The sequence below is a fragment of the Heloderma suspectum genome, chromosome 14, assembly GCF_057233095.1.
Source record: "Heloderma suspectum isolate Gila_16-S chromosome 14, 16-S_ref, whole genome shotgun sequence".
NCBI classification, from domain to species: domain Eukaryota; kingdom Metazoa; phylum Chordata; class Lepidosauria; order Squamata; family Helodermatidae; genus Heloderma; species Heloderma suspectum.
This window is the reverse complement of record NC_139471.1, coordinates 12094054-12110386: the sequence shown is the minus strand read 5'-3', so window position 1 is coordinate 12110386 and position 16333 is coordinate 12094054. Positions and strand designations below refer to the sequence as shown.

The following is a 16333-nucleotide window of genomic DNA, read 5'->3' as shown; positions in this document are numbered from 1 at the left end:
AAAACAGTGGAAAAGGAAGCCCTGCCTTCAGCCCAGCCCATCCACTACTGCCATTGAGACAGAAACAGCAGAAGTCTCTGCAGGGGGAGGACAGTTCAGGTAGACCACAGTTCTCTTGTGACATTTTTGTGAACAACCTGATGTGCAAAACTCTAATGGTGGCAGAATGGGAATGTAAACAGCTCTTTTTGGAATTTGGGCCCTCTGAAAAGAAGAACACAAAGCTCTTATTACTAACCGTCAGTGGAAGATGAAGGGAACTCTCTGCAATCAAAGAACAGTATGCTGTTATAGTAGGACAAGGCAGGGTTTGTCCCCTCAGGTCTGAGGCCCTGGAGCTGCACCTGGGACAGGCAGCAATAGGGTAACCAAAAAAAGACAGGGGAGCTAATAGATGCTTCTAGATGATCTGTGTAGCCTTATCTGCCGTGGTAATCGACACAAGGTGACTAATCTTCAGCAAATCCTGAATGGACTTCCATTTGTATAGTGAATTATTGAACTGCCTATGGTAATTTCAGAACTTGTGAAGGCTTTTAGTCCAGGTCCTGATTACCTTACTTCTCCCTCCTCAGTTTGTCCAAGAATGTTTAGAATGCTTCTGCTGCTGCCAAGCCAATTGGGGCTTTATGAGTACAGGACACCATTCAAGCTGTTGTTCCATACTGTTGAATGTTACTGTTTGTGTTCTGTAGAGATGGTAGACTTTTTTTGTGAGGGAATAGGGGAAGGATGAGTTGGTTTCCTTAATCTGGAGCACCATTTGTAGAGGGAGTGGCTGTTTCGATGTCGAGATAGTGGATCCCTGTGTGTGTGCTGCTGTTGCTTGGGCTAACCCTGACACAAAGTAACCTTAATATCACAGTTCTAGTTATACTGTGCATGTGTATGAGCATTCAACTTTAGTATGTATTAGGGAGAGAAACTCTGGGTGCCAAGTGTACTCAGTTATTTAAAATCAGTATTTATATTTATCAATATAAATCAGTATTGATTTTTAAAATCAATATTACTATGACTAACTTGGTCTATGCTGTTTCTTACAGCAGTTTTTATACTGCCCTCACATGGTTGTTTAGGACACATTTCATAGTAACAAAAAACAACTTTAAAATATGTAAAACCAAGTATGTTTTTAAACAGTTGTGCAACATCCCCCCCCCACCATTTTTTTAGGCCAGCGGCATCGTTCTAATTCATTGACTAAAGTGGATGGGCAGCCACGGGATTCAGTTCTTGCGTGGCCAGAGAAGAAACAAAGGTAATGTGTATTGGATTATCTTTTATGAAAAGCAAATATAAAATCTCAACATGTTGCTGAAGTATGATATGACTTTGGGGTAAAAAGGTCAATAATTGGGTTCACAAAATAGCATGGTAAGCCTCATGGTGATTTTTAATATGCCTGATAAAAATGCAGTAAGCTGATTGAGGTGTTCAAAGGTAAACATAACCATTTGCCCACTAGTCCATGACAACTTTGCTATGGATTTATTAAAACATGTGTTCTGAAATTGGACCACATAGGGACAATAGGATCACGTTTTAGGATATGTGAAAGTACACTTGGGGAAACATTCACCTAAATACTTACAAATCACTAGAGAATTTGGAATGCCCATTTTAGAGTTCATTATTTAGAAATCTGATTTCCCCAAAATGGCAGGCCATGGACAGCACCAATTGGTCTAAGAGGTTAGATTACTCATGAGAGACTGGGTTGTCCCGCTTCAGTTGTTGACTACCAATCTGTAAAGTGCTTTTGACACTAAAGCATTATATACATGATTATGTTATCTAGAACTAGTCAACTCTAACAATGATCCTTTTCCTTAAATTTTGCTTCATGTGTTGTTATGCTGTGGGTAAATAGATAATTTCTGCTTAAGCAGCAACCCCCACCCCGCAACCACTTCTAATGGCCAGTTATCTTTCCTAGGCCTCTTTCTCAACCAATGCCATTTGCTCTTCATCATGCTGCAAGCAGTGATGCAGACCCCAGTTCTGGCGATAGCATTAGCTTGGCTAGATCGATCAGCAAAGACAGTCTAGCATCGAACATTGTCAACATCACTCCAAAACAGCAGCCTCAGTCTGCACCAGTGAAAAACAATGGGAAAAGCTTGCTGAACAATGTTGAAATAGAAGATGAGGATGAAGAACTGATTGCGATAATCCGCCCGGGTGCCACAGTGAACCATGGCAACCTTGAACTTCAGAGTGTGCCAGCTAGATCACCCAGTCTAGTTGCAACTGCATGGGCTCCAAAATCACAAAGCGAAGCCTCAGAAAGTAAACCAGAGAGCTTTTTCCTAGAGCCTTTAATGCCTGCTGTGCTACGACCAGCAAAGGAAAAACAAATAATCAATAAAGAGGATGAATGTGGGGAAGGGAAGATGAGAGGCTTTGCAGCAAAGAGACTGACTGAGGGGCACACGGCTTTAGTCCGTAAGAAAGCCAATAGTAATCATGGAGATTACAACCTCAATAGGACTTTTAATGTGACTTCTAGTTCTGAATTAACACTTGCCGTTTCCAGCATGGCAGATCCAACACTACACTTGGATTCCAGAGTAGAACCCTTTCGACCACAAGCAACTAGTAGTTTAGAAACTTCACCTCGAGAACAATCCTTTGGAGGATTCTTTCTTCATGCTGCCAAAGTAGATGAGGATGTGATGAGCAGTGCAAATGTTGGTGCTGTGAAAAGTACAAATTCTCACGCTGCAGATACCTCATGGACAATGGTTAGGCAAGACTCTGACTCAGACATTCTAGACATGGAGGAAGCCGAGCAAGACTTAGTGGCAGATGACCATCCAATAATTGCTAAGTACATAGGAGAAGAGGAATCTGCAAAGCTACAAGAAGATATGAAGGTCAAGGAACATGAAGATAAAGATGATGCTAGTGGGCGTTCAAGTCCATGCCTGAGTACTATTTCTCAGGTTAGTAGTGTGTCCATGACCAGCGGGAGTGCCAGGATGACTAACTTTGCTGAGCGAAAGCTTCAGAGGCTGAATAGCTATGAAACAAAATCTAGCACAAGTAGCTCACAGAAGACCACACCGGATGGGTCAGAGTGTTGTCTGGCCCCATTAACCACATGGAAACAGAAGAGGGAGCAAAGCCCCAACAGACAAAGCAAAGAACATGTTAATCTGTTGGCTTCTGAGCTGGTGCAACTTCATATGCAGTTGGAGGAGAAGCGAAGAGCAATAGAGGCTCAGAAGAAGAAGATGGAAGCATTATCAGCCAGGCAGCGGTTAAAGCTTGGTAAGGCAGCATTCTTGCATGTAGTGAAAAAAGGGAAAGGTGCTGATATTTCTCAGCCACTTAAACCAGAACACTTCACAAAAGAATATTCAAGGCACAATGGGGAAGGCTTGGATGATGCTACTTTGAACTCTAAATCTGAGGCATTCCTCATGAAAGAGGAAGGGGGTGAAGATGCACTTGATTTCCATGGAGCACCCAAGGTGAAGGCCCAAGAAACTATAGTGTTTGTTGAGCAAAGCAGTCCAAAAGAAACCACCCTACATGAAATCGAGAAAAGCAAAATAATTTCTGCTGCGCTTCTAGAGGAGAACATAGAATCTGCTGATATCAATGAATGTGACCTTTCCATTGAAAAGCTAAATGAAACTATCAGTACCCTGCAGCAGGCTATACTGAAGATTTCTCAGCAGCAGGAACTTCTTATGAAAGCTCCAACAGTGCCATCATTGAGAGGTAGCTCTCAGGACCAAAAGATAAAAGCACCAGTTCATTTTGTGGAACCCCTCTCCCCTACAGGCATGAGTAGTCTTCGTAAACCACCTCGTCTCAGTCAAGGACGGAGTCCCCGCTTGGGACGACCATCAGAACTGAAAGTGGCTAAGGACCGTCAGCAAACTACAATGCGCATCAAAACCCCGACTCCCAGTGTTGATACTTTACCACACTTAAGACAGTTTCCATTAAACAATTCCTCCAAAATGCTGACTGAAACAGCTCTCGAAAATAATTTGGACCCAGGTAGCACTCCTCAGGAGAAACTTCCCTTTAATAGCTACAGACTTTGTGATGAGAGCAACCAGCAGGGAGGATTTCTGCTGTCCACTTCCAAAGACACAAATATCCTCTCCGAAGCTATCAAAGATGTGAATAGCAACATAGAAGACCTTGCTTTTTTTGATGGCTCAGGAAAAGAGAATATCCCAGCAGAGGAACCCCTGAGAAGCAAAGGTAGCCTTATTGAAGTAGACCTGTCTGATTTAAAAGCCCCAGACCAAGAAGGGGAGGTTGAGAGCCAGGACAGCTCTACAGACATAATCAGCGAAATTGACCAGAAGTCAGGAGTTGGGTTTTTCTTTAAGGTAAGAGAAAAACAACATATTGTTGTAGTTGAATCCCTAATTATTTGGTGCAGCAGTAATCTCTCATTTTTTAAAACTTATTTTTAAATTGGGCATGCTGCGGACAGGCTAAAATGTATTGTTTTACAAAGAAGAATGATTCTGTCCTACACATGCTGGATTTGGAGGTGTGGGTGGGAGGAATGTGAATAGATGGATTTTTATTTTACTAGTGTAAAGGTCATACACGTGTATCCGTGCTCCTTAATATATTTATTTATTTATTTATTTATTTATTATATTTCTGTACTGCCCAATAGCCGAAGTTCTCTGGATGGTTCACAAAAATTAAAACCATAAAATACAGCATAAAATACAATATAAAATATTAAAACTACAGTATAAAAGTACAACCAGAATAAAACCTAGCAGCAAAACAGATTTAAAATACAATAGCAGATTTAAAACAGAGCTAAAGGACTAACATGCTAAAATTCCTGGGAACATAAAAAGGTCTGCACCTGCTGCTGGAAAGAGCACGATGTAGGCGCCAGGTGAGCCTCTCTAGGAAGCTCATTCCACAGCTGGGGTGCCACAGCAGAAAAGGCCCTCTTCTTGGTAGCCACCCACCTCACTTCCTTTGGCAGGGGCTTCCAGAGAAGGACCACTGAAGATGACCTTAGGCTCTGGGCAGGTACATTCAGGAGGTGATCCTTCAGATAACCTGGCAGCAAGCTGTTCAGGGCTTTGAATGTTAATACCAGGGCTTTGAATTAAACCTAGAAATGGACTGGCAGCAAATGCAACTTGAAAAGTACTGGAATAATATGATCACGCTGACCAGTCCCTGTTAACAATCTTGCTGCCCTATTTTGGGCCAGCTGAAGTTTCAGGACCGTTTTCAAAGGCAGCCCCACGTATAATGCATTGCAGTAATCCAGATGAGAAGTTATCAGAGCATGGATAACTGTAGCTAGGCTATCTCTGTCCAGATAAGGGCGTAGTTGGTATACCAGCCTAAGCTGATAAAAAGGTGAAAAAGAGTTCACCTGTGCCTCAAGAGACAGTTCTGGATCCAAGAGCACCCCCAAATGACATACGTGATCCTTTAGGGGGAGTGCAACCCCCTCCAGAGCAGGTTGAATATCACCTAGCCGGGCAGATGAACCACCCACCAACAGTACCTCCATCTTGTCTGGATTGAGTCTGTTTATTGACCCTCATTCAGTCCATTACCCTGCCCACACACTGACTCAGAACAGCCACTGCCTCACCTGGATTTGATGAAAAAGAGAGGTAGGGCTGGGTGTCATCCGCATGTGGATGACGCCTCAGCCCACACCTCCGGATAACCTCCCCCAGCGGTTTCATGTAGATGTTGAACAGCATGGGGGATAAAACAGAGCCCATAGCATAGTTGCCAAGGCACAGAGCTGTAATCCCCCAGCACCACCATCTGGAATTGGCCATCCAAGTAGGATTGGAACCACTGTAGCGCAGTGCATCTCCCAACCCAGACAACCTATCAAGAAGAAACTGTGGTCAGTGGTATCGAAAGCCACTGAGAGGTCTAAGAGAATCAACAGGGTCTCACTCCCCCTGCCCTTCTGGCAGTGTTTTGATGTTTCTCCACCTTCCACAAGTACACTGTTCCTTACCTGAATGTCAATTTTGTAGGATGAGCAGAAAGCGGAAGATGAGCTTGCAAAGAAACGTGCAGCCTTCCTTTTAAAGCAGCAGCGCAAAGCTGAAGAGGCACGGCTTCGGAAACTACAACTCGAGGCGGATGTTGAACAAAAGAGAGATGAAGCCCGGTAAATACAATCACTTGCTGTAGTAGGCAGATGAATACTTTTATTTTTTTTCCTCTTCCTTGAGAAATTGGCAGTGCTGAGATTTGAAAGCCGTGTTTGGTTTTTCAGTCGCAAAGCAGAAGAAGACCGAATACGGAAGGAGGAAGAGAAAGCCAGGAGAGAACTCATCAAACAAGAATATTTAAGAAGAAAGCAGCAGCAGATCTTGGAGGAGCAAGGCCTTGGGAAGCCCAAATCCAAATCCAAGAAGCCCAGGCCGAAATCTGTCCATCGAGAGGAGTCCTATAGTGACTCGGGAACAAAATGTTCTTCTACTCGTAAGCAGCAGCACCCATTTTGGTTCCCATACTGTTTTAACAAAGCATCTTAAGTATTCTTTAATACGCAGCTCCTGTCTCTCTTTTTTTTGCCAGCGGATAATCTAAGCAGTGCACAGTCAGGTTCCAGCCTGTCCTTGGCATCAGCAGCAACAACTGAGCCTGAAAGTGTTCATTCTGGTGGCACACCTTCACAGCGGTAAGAGAAGCCTTAAACAAGGATTTTAGGAATTTGGTGGTACAGGTTATGGGGGAATATTCCCTGGATGCCACATCCATCCTGCACAGTAACTTTTGTGTGGCCATGAGCTCATGGCAAAACAGAGTTTCCGTTTTTAGGTAGTGTTTTGTTGTCTGGAACTCAGTTGTAATGCTACGCCACTTTGAAAATACTGGCTATATGTTTGAGAAATAAATAAATGGCAATTGAGGAGAGTTTGACAGATTAGAAATGTACTGAATAAAATAAATTAACAAGCATTGGGGGTAAAGAAATATCCCATTTCAGGTGTTCGGTGCTAATGTAACGGTTGCTCTTAGTGGTCACTAACTGAGAGTGAGTCAGCTCTCTGACTTTATGTTGCATTCATTTATTCTCCACAATGAATTATGCTCGGACTACTCCCTTGCATTTTTTCTTTACCTTTTGGCCACGCTGCGTCTATGTGTGCACGCGTGTGTGCGTGCCCCCTTTATAAAAATCATACAAACATGAATGTGTAACTGTCTATATTTACACATTCCCTAAGTGACTTACTCTAAATGCATCTGATAAAATAGGCTCTAGCCCACAAAAATTTGCACCAGAATACACTTGGTATGTCAGATACAATAAGGTCCTTTAACTTCTCTACAACAGATTAACATGTACAACAGATTAACACCTCTGGAACTTGTCTTATTTCAAAGGGAGAATAAAATGTGGGGGTGGGTGGGGGAAGAAAAGTTAGGCACAATTTATTTTTGGAAGGGTGCTGAATATCTGGTAGATGTGAACACACTGCTCATGAACTGTGGCTTTTGTTTGTTCTGGTAGAGTGGAGTCAATGGAATCCTTACCCATACTGAGTAGGAACCCAAGTCGAAACATGGAGAGAGATTGGGAAAACACCTCAACAGCATCTTCAATTGCTTCAGTAGCAGAATATACTGGTAAACTTGATAGGTTTTAGTTTTGTGGTTGTGAGCTTAGGTCCAATTGCTCAGGTACTCTTGGTGCTTGGAAGGAAGACTCCACTGGAAGTTGAGATCTGAGTATTGCTGTCTTGGAACTAGCATATCTTCTGAAGTAAAAGTGGAAATATTGATAAGGAATCATCTTCTCCCCCCTGCCCCCCGCAAAGCTTTTATCATTCAATGCAGTACACAGAAGCTTTGCGAACTTACTGATGTGCCTTTTTTAAGACGTTCCACATGAAATAAGAAAAAAATGTATTGGCTTAAAACCTTTTATCCTGCCTTCTTAGAGTTGCTCAAGCATTGTCTTATTTAGAATTATTTTAAGGCACCTTTAAGGGTAGACACATGCATGCACACCCTTCTTAAGTATTGTTAAAACACAATAGACTAAGAACACTCAGCAAATCTGGTAGTGCAGGAGTAGGCAGTCTTTTTGGGGCCCAGGAAGGTGTGACATTTTGGAAAAGAGTCCTGGGCACCATGACAAATTGCCATGGGAAGATAAAATCTTGGGATGCCCCCCTTCTCTGGCTTCTCTTTTCTTTCCCTCCGCACCCCACCCAATTTTTTGCCAGGGTACATTTGTCCTACCCCTGTTAAAGTCAATGGAGCGAAATCACTCCATTGAGTTTATTAGAGGTGGGGAAAAGGGTCCCCTGCCAAAAAGTGGCTGGAGGGAGGGGGAAGTCCACCCACCTTCAAGGACCCCGTTGCCCCGAAGATACATGGGGCGGGGGGCTTGCTCCCCTTTCAAACTGTTTTCAGCAGGGCACCCTTTTCTTCAGGTTGGTCTGAGGAAGTTTTCCCACAATGTGTGAACTCCCTCTACTGCCCAGGAAAAGTAGGGACTGTGTGATAAGGTTTTTGTGTAATCTACTGGTCCCAAGCTCCTCCCTGCCAGTTCATCCCCACTTTTCATGTAAGATAGAGCTTGTTTGTCAGCTATTATAATCTACCTCCTTTCAACTCTCCATAGTTTAGCGGCGTATCATAATGATTATGCATTATTTAATAAAAGCACTAAATTTGGCACAGAAGTGGACTAATATATTACGAACAAATCTAGATATTGAGCCACCACAGATTTTCCCTGTGATGGCCCTGGCAGCCATTTCACAAAATTGTCAACAGTGGTTACTATTTCTCTGCAAAACGGTTCAACTCTAGTGAACTAGATGACACTGAAGATAATTAAATCAGCAGAAGATCCTTCCATGGCATCATGAGGTTATAATCCTTTACTAAATCAGGTATTTGTAAAAACAAACAAGCAAAAAAAAACAACTATTTTATTTTGCTGCTATAAATATCAATCAAATCATCAAAATATATGTTAAACATGCATTACAGAAGTATCAGAGGTCTGGTTTTCAGTGAACATTCTCCCTCACACAAGCAAAGAGTTGTGCGTGGAAGTTCATAATCCTTGCCCTTGCAGTGCTACTTACAACTCTTCTTATTCTTGCACAATACAACCACCACATCACAACCACCAGAACTTGCTAAAAAAGAGAGAAAAAGAAATGACCCACAACCACCAGATCTCAGAAAAAATGCAATGACCCACAGCAATAACAGTCAGTTACCCCCACCCCACCTTCCCACCCTGATTAAAAGGGGTGGGGGGGACATTTAAATATGGTTTGGGCCGGCTCTTCTCAGAAAAAGAACTTTGCTAACAAGAACGGTATACTCGCTCACTCTAACACACACTCTCACTCACACAAAATTATTGCTTTGGATTTAATGAAAAACTAATCCTCTGGAGTGGGAAAGAGAAGCACCCAAAAAGGAAAGAGAAAGTGAAAAAGTTGCTCCCTAAGCCAGTCCCACAGCCGTTTTCATTGGCTGCCTGGCCCATCCCCTGAACTATTCTGATTGGCCCGGCTGGCACCCCTTCAACTTTCCTCTTTGAACTCTGTTATGATCGGCTTGGAGGCTGCTGGGCAATGTGGCTTTCTCCCCCCCCCCGCCCCGAACTTCCTGCCTCTTGGGAGGAGCGCAAGTAAGATTGCCCCAGGCAGGCCTCCCCAATTGCTTCCCCTTCCCATGCCTTTCATGGGGAAGTTTTTCTGCCGTTACATGCCTTACACGTGCAAATGAAGATAGTGAAGCTGGGCAGGGGAAAAATACTCGGCCTCGGCAGCCAGACTCAACACAAGGCTTGAGTTGCTAGGCAATATGCTACAATGTAAGTTTTAATGCAGGGGGGAAGGGAACACAGCCAAGCTTGGGTGTCTGTTGTCCATCCTACCCCAAAACACCAGCCGTCCCTGGATCCAGGGGAATGGAGCCTCCACCACTTCCTTCCATGTCATTCAGACATGATTCAGAACCCTCACAGTGGACCACCTCCCGGCCTCACATCACAGCCATAAACTCCCAAGATTCTTTTCAAGATTCCCCTCCTTTGGAGCAGAACCCATGGATGCTCTCAATACCAAATGGGAGACAATGCGTTCCCACCAACTCTGCTCATAGCAAGAATCCTACAGAAATTCAGAACAGGTGATTAGTAGCCCCCTTCTGGCCTAGATGCCCATGGTTTTCCTCATTTCTAAACCTAGCTCTTGAAAGACTTTGGGGTCCTATCTCTGATACCTGATCTCCTCTCTCAAGGCCCAGTTCTGCACCCAGACCAGGGTTGGCTTTGTCTAACCGTGTGGCTGTTGAACAGTCAGCCTACTCTGCTGTAGGGTATCCGACTGTGTCATCAGTATTTTGCAGGCCTCGAGAAGAGGCCCCACAGCACATATATAAAACTTGGAAAGCCTTCACCACATTGTGCAGGTGCAAAAAGCTTGACATACACTCTGCTGTCCTAAAGGAGCTCCCATTATTCCTTCAAGCAAGTTTAGACCTATGTCGTAAGCCAGGCACCCTAGACAGGCATACGTATAGGCACTATTGTCTAAACCAGGACATTTTGCAGTTAGCTCCCACCCTCACATCAAGCATTTCCGGAGGGGAGCCTTTCTGCTGCATCCACCTACTCTCCACAGATTCCCATCCTGGAGCCTACCTGTTGTCCTATCTGCACTGACCAAAGCAGCCTTTGGGCTACTCAAAACAATACCCCTCAACCTCCTGTCACAAAAGGTGTTCCTCATAGTCATCAACTCAGCACAAAGAATCTCCAAAATCTCAGCTTTATCAGTAAGGGAAGGACTCATCACCTTCCAAAAGACACATACGGTGACTGGATCCTATATTTATTCCTGAAGTGAACATCTTGTTTCACAGAGCAGAGGAGTTAATTCTACTTTCTTTCTGCCTTAATCCTTCTCACCCCCTAGAGAGGGACTGGCACAGGTTAGATGTACGCAGGGCAGTTAAAATATATCTCAAATGAGCAGCTTGTTTCAAACAGAGTCGCCCTTCATCTCGTTGCACCCCATGGCCTGAAAAGGTGTGTGTGTGTGGGGGGGGGAGTATCCCGGTGCACTTTAGTCACATGACTTAAAGCATGCATTTTTTTGGCCTATGAGGCTCACACTTCTCAAAACCAGATAAAGGCATTGCACATTCAATTAGATCAACATCTATATTGGCCGCTCTCAGTACTGATACCTCCATGGCAGAGATTTGCAGGGTGCAACATGGGCAAATCCAAATTACTTTGTGAGGTCTCAAAGATACAAGATAGACACGTTTGCTTCAACGGAAGCCTCCTTTGGCAGGAGGGACCTTCAACAGGTTGTATCCTCAGACTGATGCACTTACTTCATATTACCAAACCTACACTGGTAGTAAGCTTTAGCAGATCCCATTGTGGAATGCCATCTTCATGCCAACCTGAAGAACAGAACATTACTTACTTACCAAGAAGGTTCCTTCTGGGTTAGTATGATGAAGGCATCCCAACCGCAACCAGCATACATCAGTGAATATGCTGTGTGGTGTAATGGCTAGAGTGTTGGACTGGGAGTCAGGAGATCTGGGTTCTAGTCCCCACTCAGCCATGGAAGCTCCCTGGGTGACTTTGGGCCAGTCACAGACTCTCAGCCCAACCCACCTCACAGGGTTGTTGTGAGGATAAAATGGAGGAGGAGGAGGACTTATGTATGCTGCCTTGGGTTCCTTAAGGAGGAAGAAAGGCGGGATATAAATGTAATAAATAAATAAATAAATGCTATAGGGTATCTTAGAACCTTACCAACTCGGAAGGAACTTTCTTGGTAAGTAACCAATGTAAGTAACCTCTGTTAAACTCTGTGGAGTAATATCACTCCATTGTCTTAAATAGAGGTAGAGAAAAATGGCCTTGTGGGCACACATTGCCGACTGCTGCGATAATAGGTAAAAAACACAAGTAAAATGGTGACACAAGCCATACAAAGACCAGATTCAAGATTTTTCTTTCACCTCTGTAAAATCCTGTGCAACCAGATGAATCCTTACATATGAATCTAAAGATCAGGAGGGAGGAACATAAATGTACTTCCTGAGGGAGAATGTTCCATGAAACTAGGGCAACCACTGAAAGGGCCCAGTTACTTACAGATGACTATTTAACTCCCCAGATGTCATCTTTGAGGTCCCCTTTAAGAGGGACATGAACTTACATAGGGGGAGAGGAGCTCTGTAAAATGTGTAGGTCCCAACAACTTGCAGTCAAAAGACTGCATATGTGGTTTTTGTTTCCTTTTTCAGTGTGAATAGGATGAACTCTGTGGCTTTGATCCAGACTTGCGTAAAGCAGACCCATTGAAATCATGACTAATTTGAATCACATTGATTTCAGTGAGCCTACTCGAAGTATAACATTACTTCAAGTGTTGGTGTAATGGTTGAAACTAAACAATGTTTAGAACCTTAATGTGTCTCTCTTTTTAAATTGCTTTAATTTTTAACCGAGTTAGTAAACTACCTGTTTAAAAATGGTCTCTTAACAGGTCCAAAGCTCTTTAAAGAGCCCAGCAGCAAGTCCAACAAACCAATTATCCACAATGCTATCTCCCACTGCTGTCTTGCTGGAAAAGTGAATGAGCCTCACAAGAATTCCATATTGGAGGCAAGTATTTTTCAGAGCAAGTGTCAGTCGAACATGTTATACTCCTCCTCCTCCTACTACTATTATTGTTGTTGTTGTTGTTGTTGTTATCCTGCCTTTTACCCAATACTGGGACTCATTCTGGGACCCAATGTCTCATTCAGCAAACCTTTGCCATGTACATCATCTGATGTCTCAGGCCAAGCATAAGAATGTAAAAGTTAAGGCTGTGTTGCATCTCTGGCATAGCGCAACCTGAGCTGTTGGTGCAGCTGCTTGTAACATCTGCAGCTTACAGGGTCATTCAGAGCCAGTTAAAGAATGCTGCTCATTATTTTGCCTTCTTACTGCCCCATGTTGGATCCCAGTCAGCTCTTCAAAAACAGCGTGTTTGCCCTGTGGGTGGCTTCATAGCAGAAGGTTTTAAGTAGCTAGCTTGCTGGAGTGTAGTTAAGATCAAGTTTGGATCCTGTGGCACTGCAGTGGGAAAGCATTGTATGTATCTCTGGCCATCATCTTAAATAACTGATGTTTATATATGGTTAGCAGTGTGATTGTCTCTTTTAGTGGTCTGGTTTCCATGGTTCTCAGTCCCAGAACTTTTCTCTTCCCCTCCAGGAACTTGAGAAGTGCGATGCCAACCACTACATTATTTTGTTCCGTGATGCTGGCTGCCAGTTCAGAGCGCTTTACTGCTACTATCCTGACACAGAAGAAATCTACAAGCTGACAGGAACGGGGCCAAAGAGCATCACAAAGAAAATGATTGACAAGCTTTATAAGTATAGCTCAGACAGAAAGCAGTTTAATCTGATTCCAGCCAAAACCATGTCTGTCAGTGTAGATGCTCTGACAATTCATAACCATTTGTGGCAACCCAAGCGACCTGCAGTGCCAAAGAAGACTCAGACTCGCAAATGACACTACATTTCCGTGGGAGACTATTGTAGATCTCATTATTGGGGAGAAATGCCCCCCCCCCCCCAATTTGGATATGAAACAAGCAGAACCATAAACTTTTTAAAGAAACAGCTTAAACGTGGATGCAAGGAAAGAATGAAGGAACAGCTTCAGTGTTCTTTTTTTCTTTTTGTACGAATGATAAAATGGCTGTTACACCCATTGCTAATTACAGACGCTTTTCACATGTGGGAAGGTGCATGTAGCAAGATCTTAAGCAGTGGATTTCCTTTTACTTGAAGTTCTTCATTGGTACAAATTGGGACATTTTTTCTCTTCTGATTTCCTCTCCCCATCCCCAGCAATCAAACTCAGATAGTGCATGCTGCACTTTGGGAGAATGACAAGGGGCCAGGCTGTGTGAGGCAGGCTTTTGAGGAATAACCTTTAGGAAAAGTTACCTTTCCTTTTCAACTCTGGGCACATAATAGCATATGAAACTATTGGTACTGTACCTACTGCCAACATTAAGCCAGGCTCTGACTTCTGGAGGAAAAAAAATCAACCCAGCCCTTGCTGCTCAGAACGTTTACCTATAGTATCCATTCTTTATAAGCACTGAAAGATATAAAATCTGTCTTTTTTAATTAAAATGGAGGACTTATATGCAAATTATTATGGCTGATTAACATTTCTGCAACACAATCATGAAGAAGCAAACAGGTGCTACTGGCTGGAATATCCCCCATTTGAAACTTGCAGCACGCTGAATGGAGTACAGTCAACCTTGGTTTTCTGTTTCAAGTAGTATCCTAACATTTTTGGGTCTTTTTAATAAAGACAGATTCTAGTAATAGTAGAAAGTTTTCACTCAGAGCACGTTACTCCTGTATAATGGTGCACTTAATGATCACAAATTCTAACGCTTTTTTAATCATGTCCTGAAACGTAATTCTACTTTGTCCTTGGGGGGAGGGGGGTTTGGGGGTCTGAATGAGCGGCATGCTCTAAAATGGAGTGTATATTCTTTTTAGTTTTTTTTCCTTTTGGGGCAGGTTATATACGAATACATAAGGAAACAAACCAATTTCCATATACTAGCAGTTTTAAAACAAATCTGCATTTGTTTTGAAGGCTCAAATAAGTCTGATGGCTTTGTTTTTTTTTCATCTTGAAATATTAAATCTTGAGTTAAGACCTTTAAAACTGTGTATTTTTTCCCCTTCAAAAAAGAACCTATTTACATCTGGTGGCGTAATGAGGGCAGTTGATTGATAATCATGTGTCTGTTTTAAAATGTGTCCACCCCCCACTCCCTCAAAGTAACTATTAAGATTTGTAGTTCCAGTCTATCTTTATCCATTACCAAGCCCTTAGCACATCTTACTTTGATTCTACTGCCTGGGATTTATAGGGTTGTAGTACTGGTTTGCACATGTTTACTTCTACTTGAAGTGTTACTTGAATATGTTTCATGTAGTGCAAAGGACACTATTCCAACACTAGAGATGAGAACAGTTGAAACTCTAAAACACAATCCAGTGTAATTATTTAATGAACTTAAAATAATAATAATTGGAGTGAAAAGTGAGTTTTGCATAGAAGGGGTGAAAAATAGGTTACTTAACGCTAACTAGAGAAATGAGAATGAAGGTCTTCCATTGCAGTTTTCTCAGTTTTCATTCCCTTACAGTACTTTTTAAATAGGTCGGCTGTAAATTTTGTTCAATAGTTGGCTACCCTGTAAATAAGGAAAGGCTTTATTATTTCTAAAAATGCTAAATATTAAATGTGTAATTTTTTTTGTTACATGCTTCTCATACTTTATTTCTCACTGTTTGATATTATACAACATATTTATTTTATGGAGGCACTGAAATTTAATAAAGATCATCAGCTGATTTTTTTTTGTTATTCCACGCATCTTTTTTGTTTTATTTTGGACTCTTCCTTTATGCTGAGACGCTGATGCAAGGCTTTAAAGATGTGCTTTACTATGACTTATGGGAGCAAATACCATCCTTTACCTCACAGCTGATGGAACTCAGCTAAACAATTAGGAGTTGAAATCAACTTTTCTCTTATTAATCTGGAAGTACAGTGATGTGTCCTGGGAAAGGAGGCTCAAGAGGGGTACAAGGTGGAATTAAGAAAATCCCGAAGTGTTTGGGGAGATCACGCATATTCTCCCTGAGAATATACTCCTTGTGTGTATTCTGGCACTTTCATTTTCAGATATGCTAATCTGAGCCTACTCCCTGAACCTCGTAGAATTCGTAGAATCATAGGGTTGGAAGGGGCCCACAAGACCATCGAGTCCAACCCCCTCCTCCATGCAGGAAGCCTGATTTCCAGGTGGTCTCCCATCCAAGTACTAACCAGGGATGACCCTGCTTAGCAGCTGAGATCAGGCGCATCCAGCCCTTTTGGGCACTCTGAACCTGTCTTTCTGTTCTCAGAATTTCTTTTGAAATGCCTGCCAAGCTGTGTAACACTGAACCCCCAAGGGTTGTGGCAGAAGCAGAAGGAAATCCTAGATTGCCCCGAATAAACATTTTATACTCATTAGGTCTTAGTGCCTTTCAGATTGATTTGGGAAATCTCCCACCCATGTGCATACGTTGCAGTGTTCCCCTTGCTGTTAAACACATCTTCCTGGAGTATCCACAGTTTTCAGGCTGGGAAAGGCTGTTCATGCCATCCTTTGCATGTTTACTCAGAAGTAAACCCCACTAACTTCAGTGTGCATTTCTCCCTAATGAGTGTGTTTAGGGTTGCAGCCTCCGGGTCTGT

At 42.8% G+C, this 16333-nt stretch overlaps 1 protein-coding gene across 8 annotated transcripts in view; it reads left to right on the top strand.

Moving 5' to 3' along the window:
- The window catches only part of CAMSAP1 (calmodulin regulated spectrin associated protein 1), a 52689-nt gene extending 37227 nt beyond the window's left edge, over positions 1-15462 (top strand). For all 8 annotated transcript variants that reach the window (XM_084821185.1, XM_084821183.1, XM_084821186.1 and 5 more), the window contains 9 exons: positions 8-99; positions 1177-1261; positions 1940-4358; positions 6015-6151; positions 6260-6468; positions 6565-6667; positions 7505-7620; positions 12543-12661; positions 13259-15462. In XM_084821185.1, the coding sequence (XP_084677311.1) occupies positions 8-99; positions 1177-1261; positions 1940-4358; positions 6015-6151; positions 6260-6468; positions 6565-6667; positions 7505-7620; positions 12543-12661; positions 13259-13561 (3583 nt within the window). In that variant the 3' untranslated portion in view covers positions 13562-15462. The remainder of the gene's footprint in view (positions 1-7; positions 100-1176; positions 1262-1939; positions 4359-6014; positions 6152-6259; positions 6469-6564; positions 6668-7504; positions 7621-12542; positions 12662-13258) is intronic.
- The last annotated feature ends 871 nt before the right edge of the window (positions 15463-16333 follow it).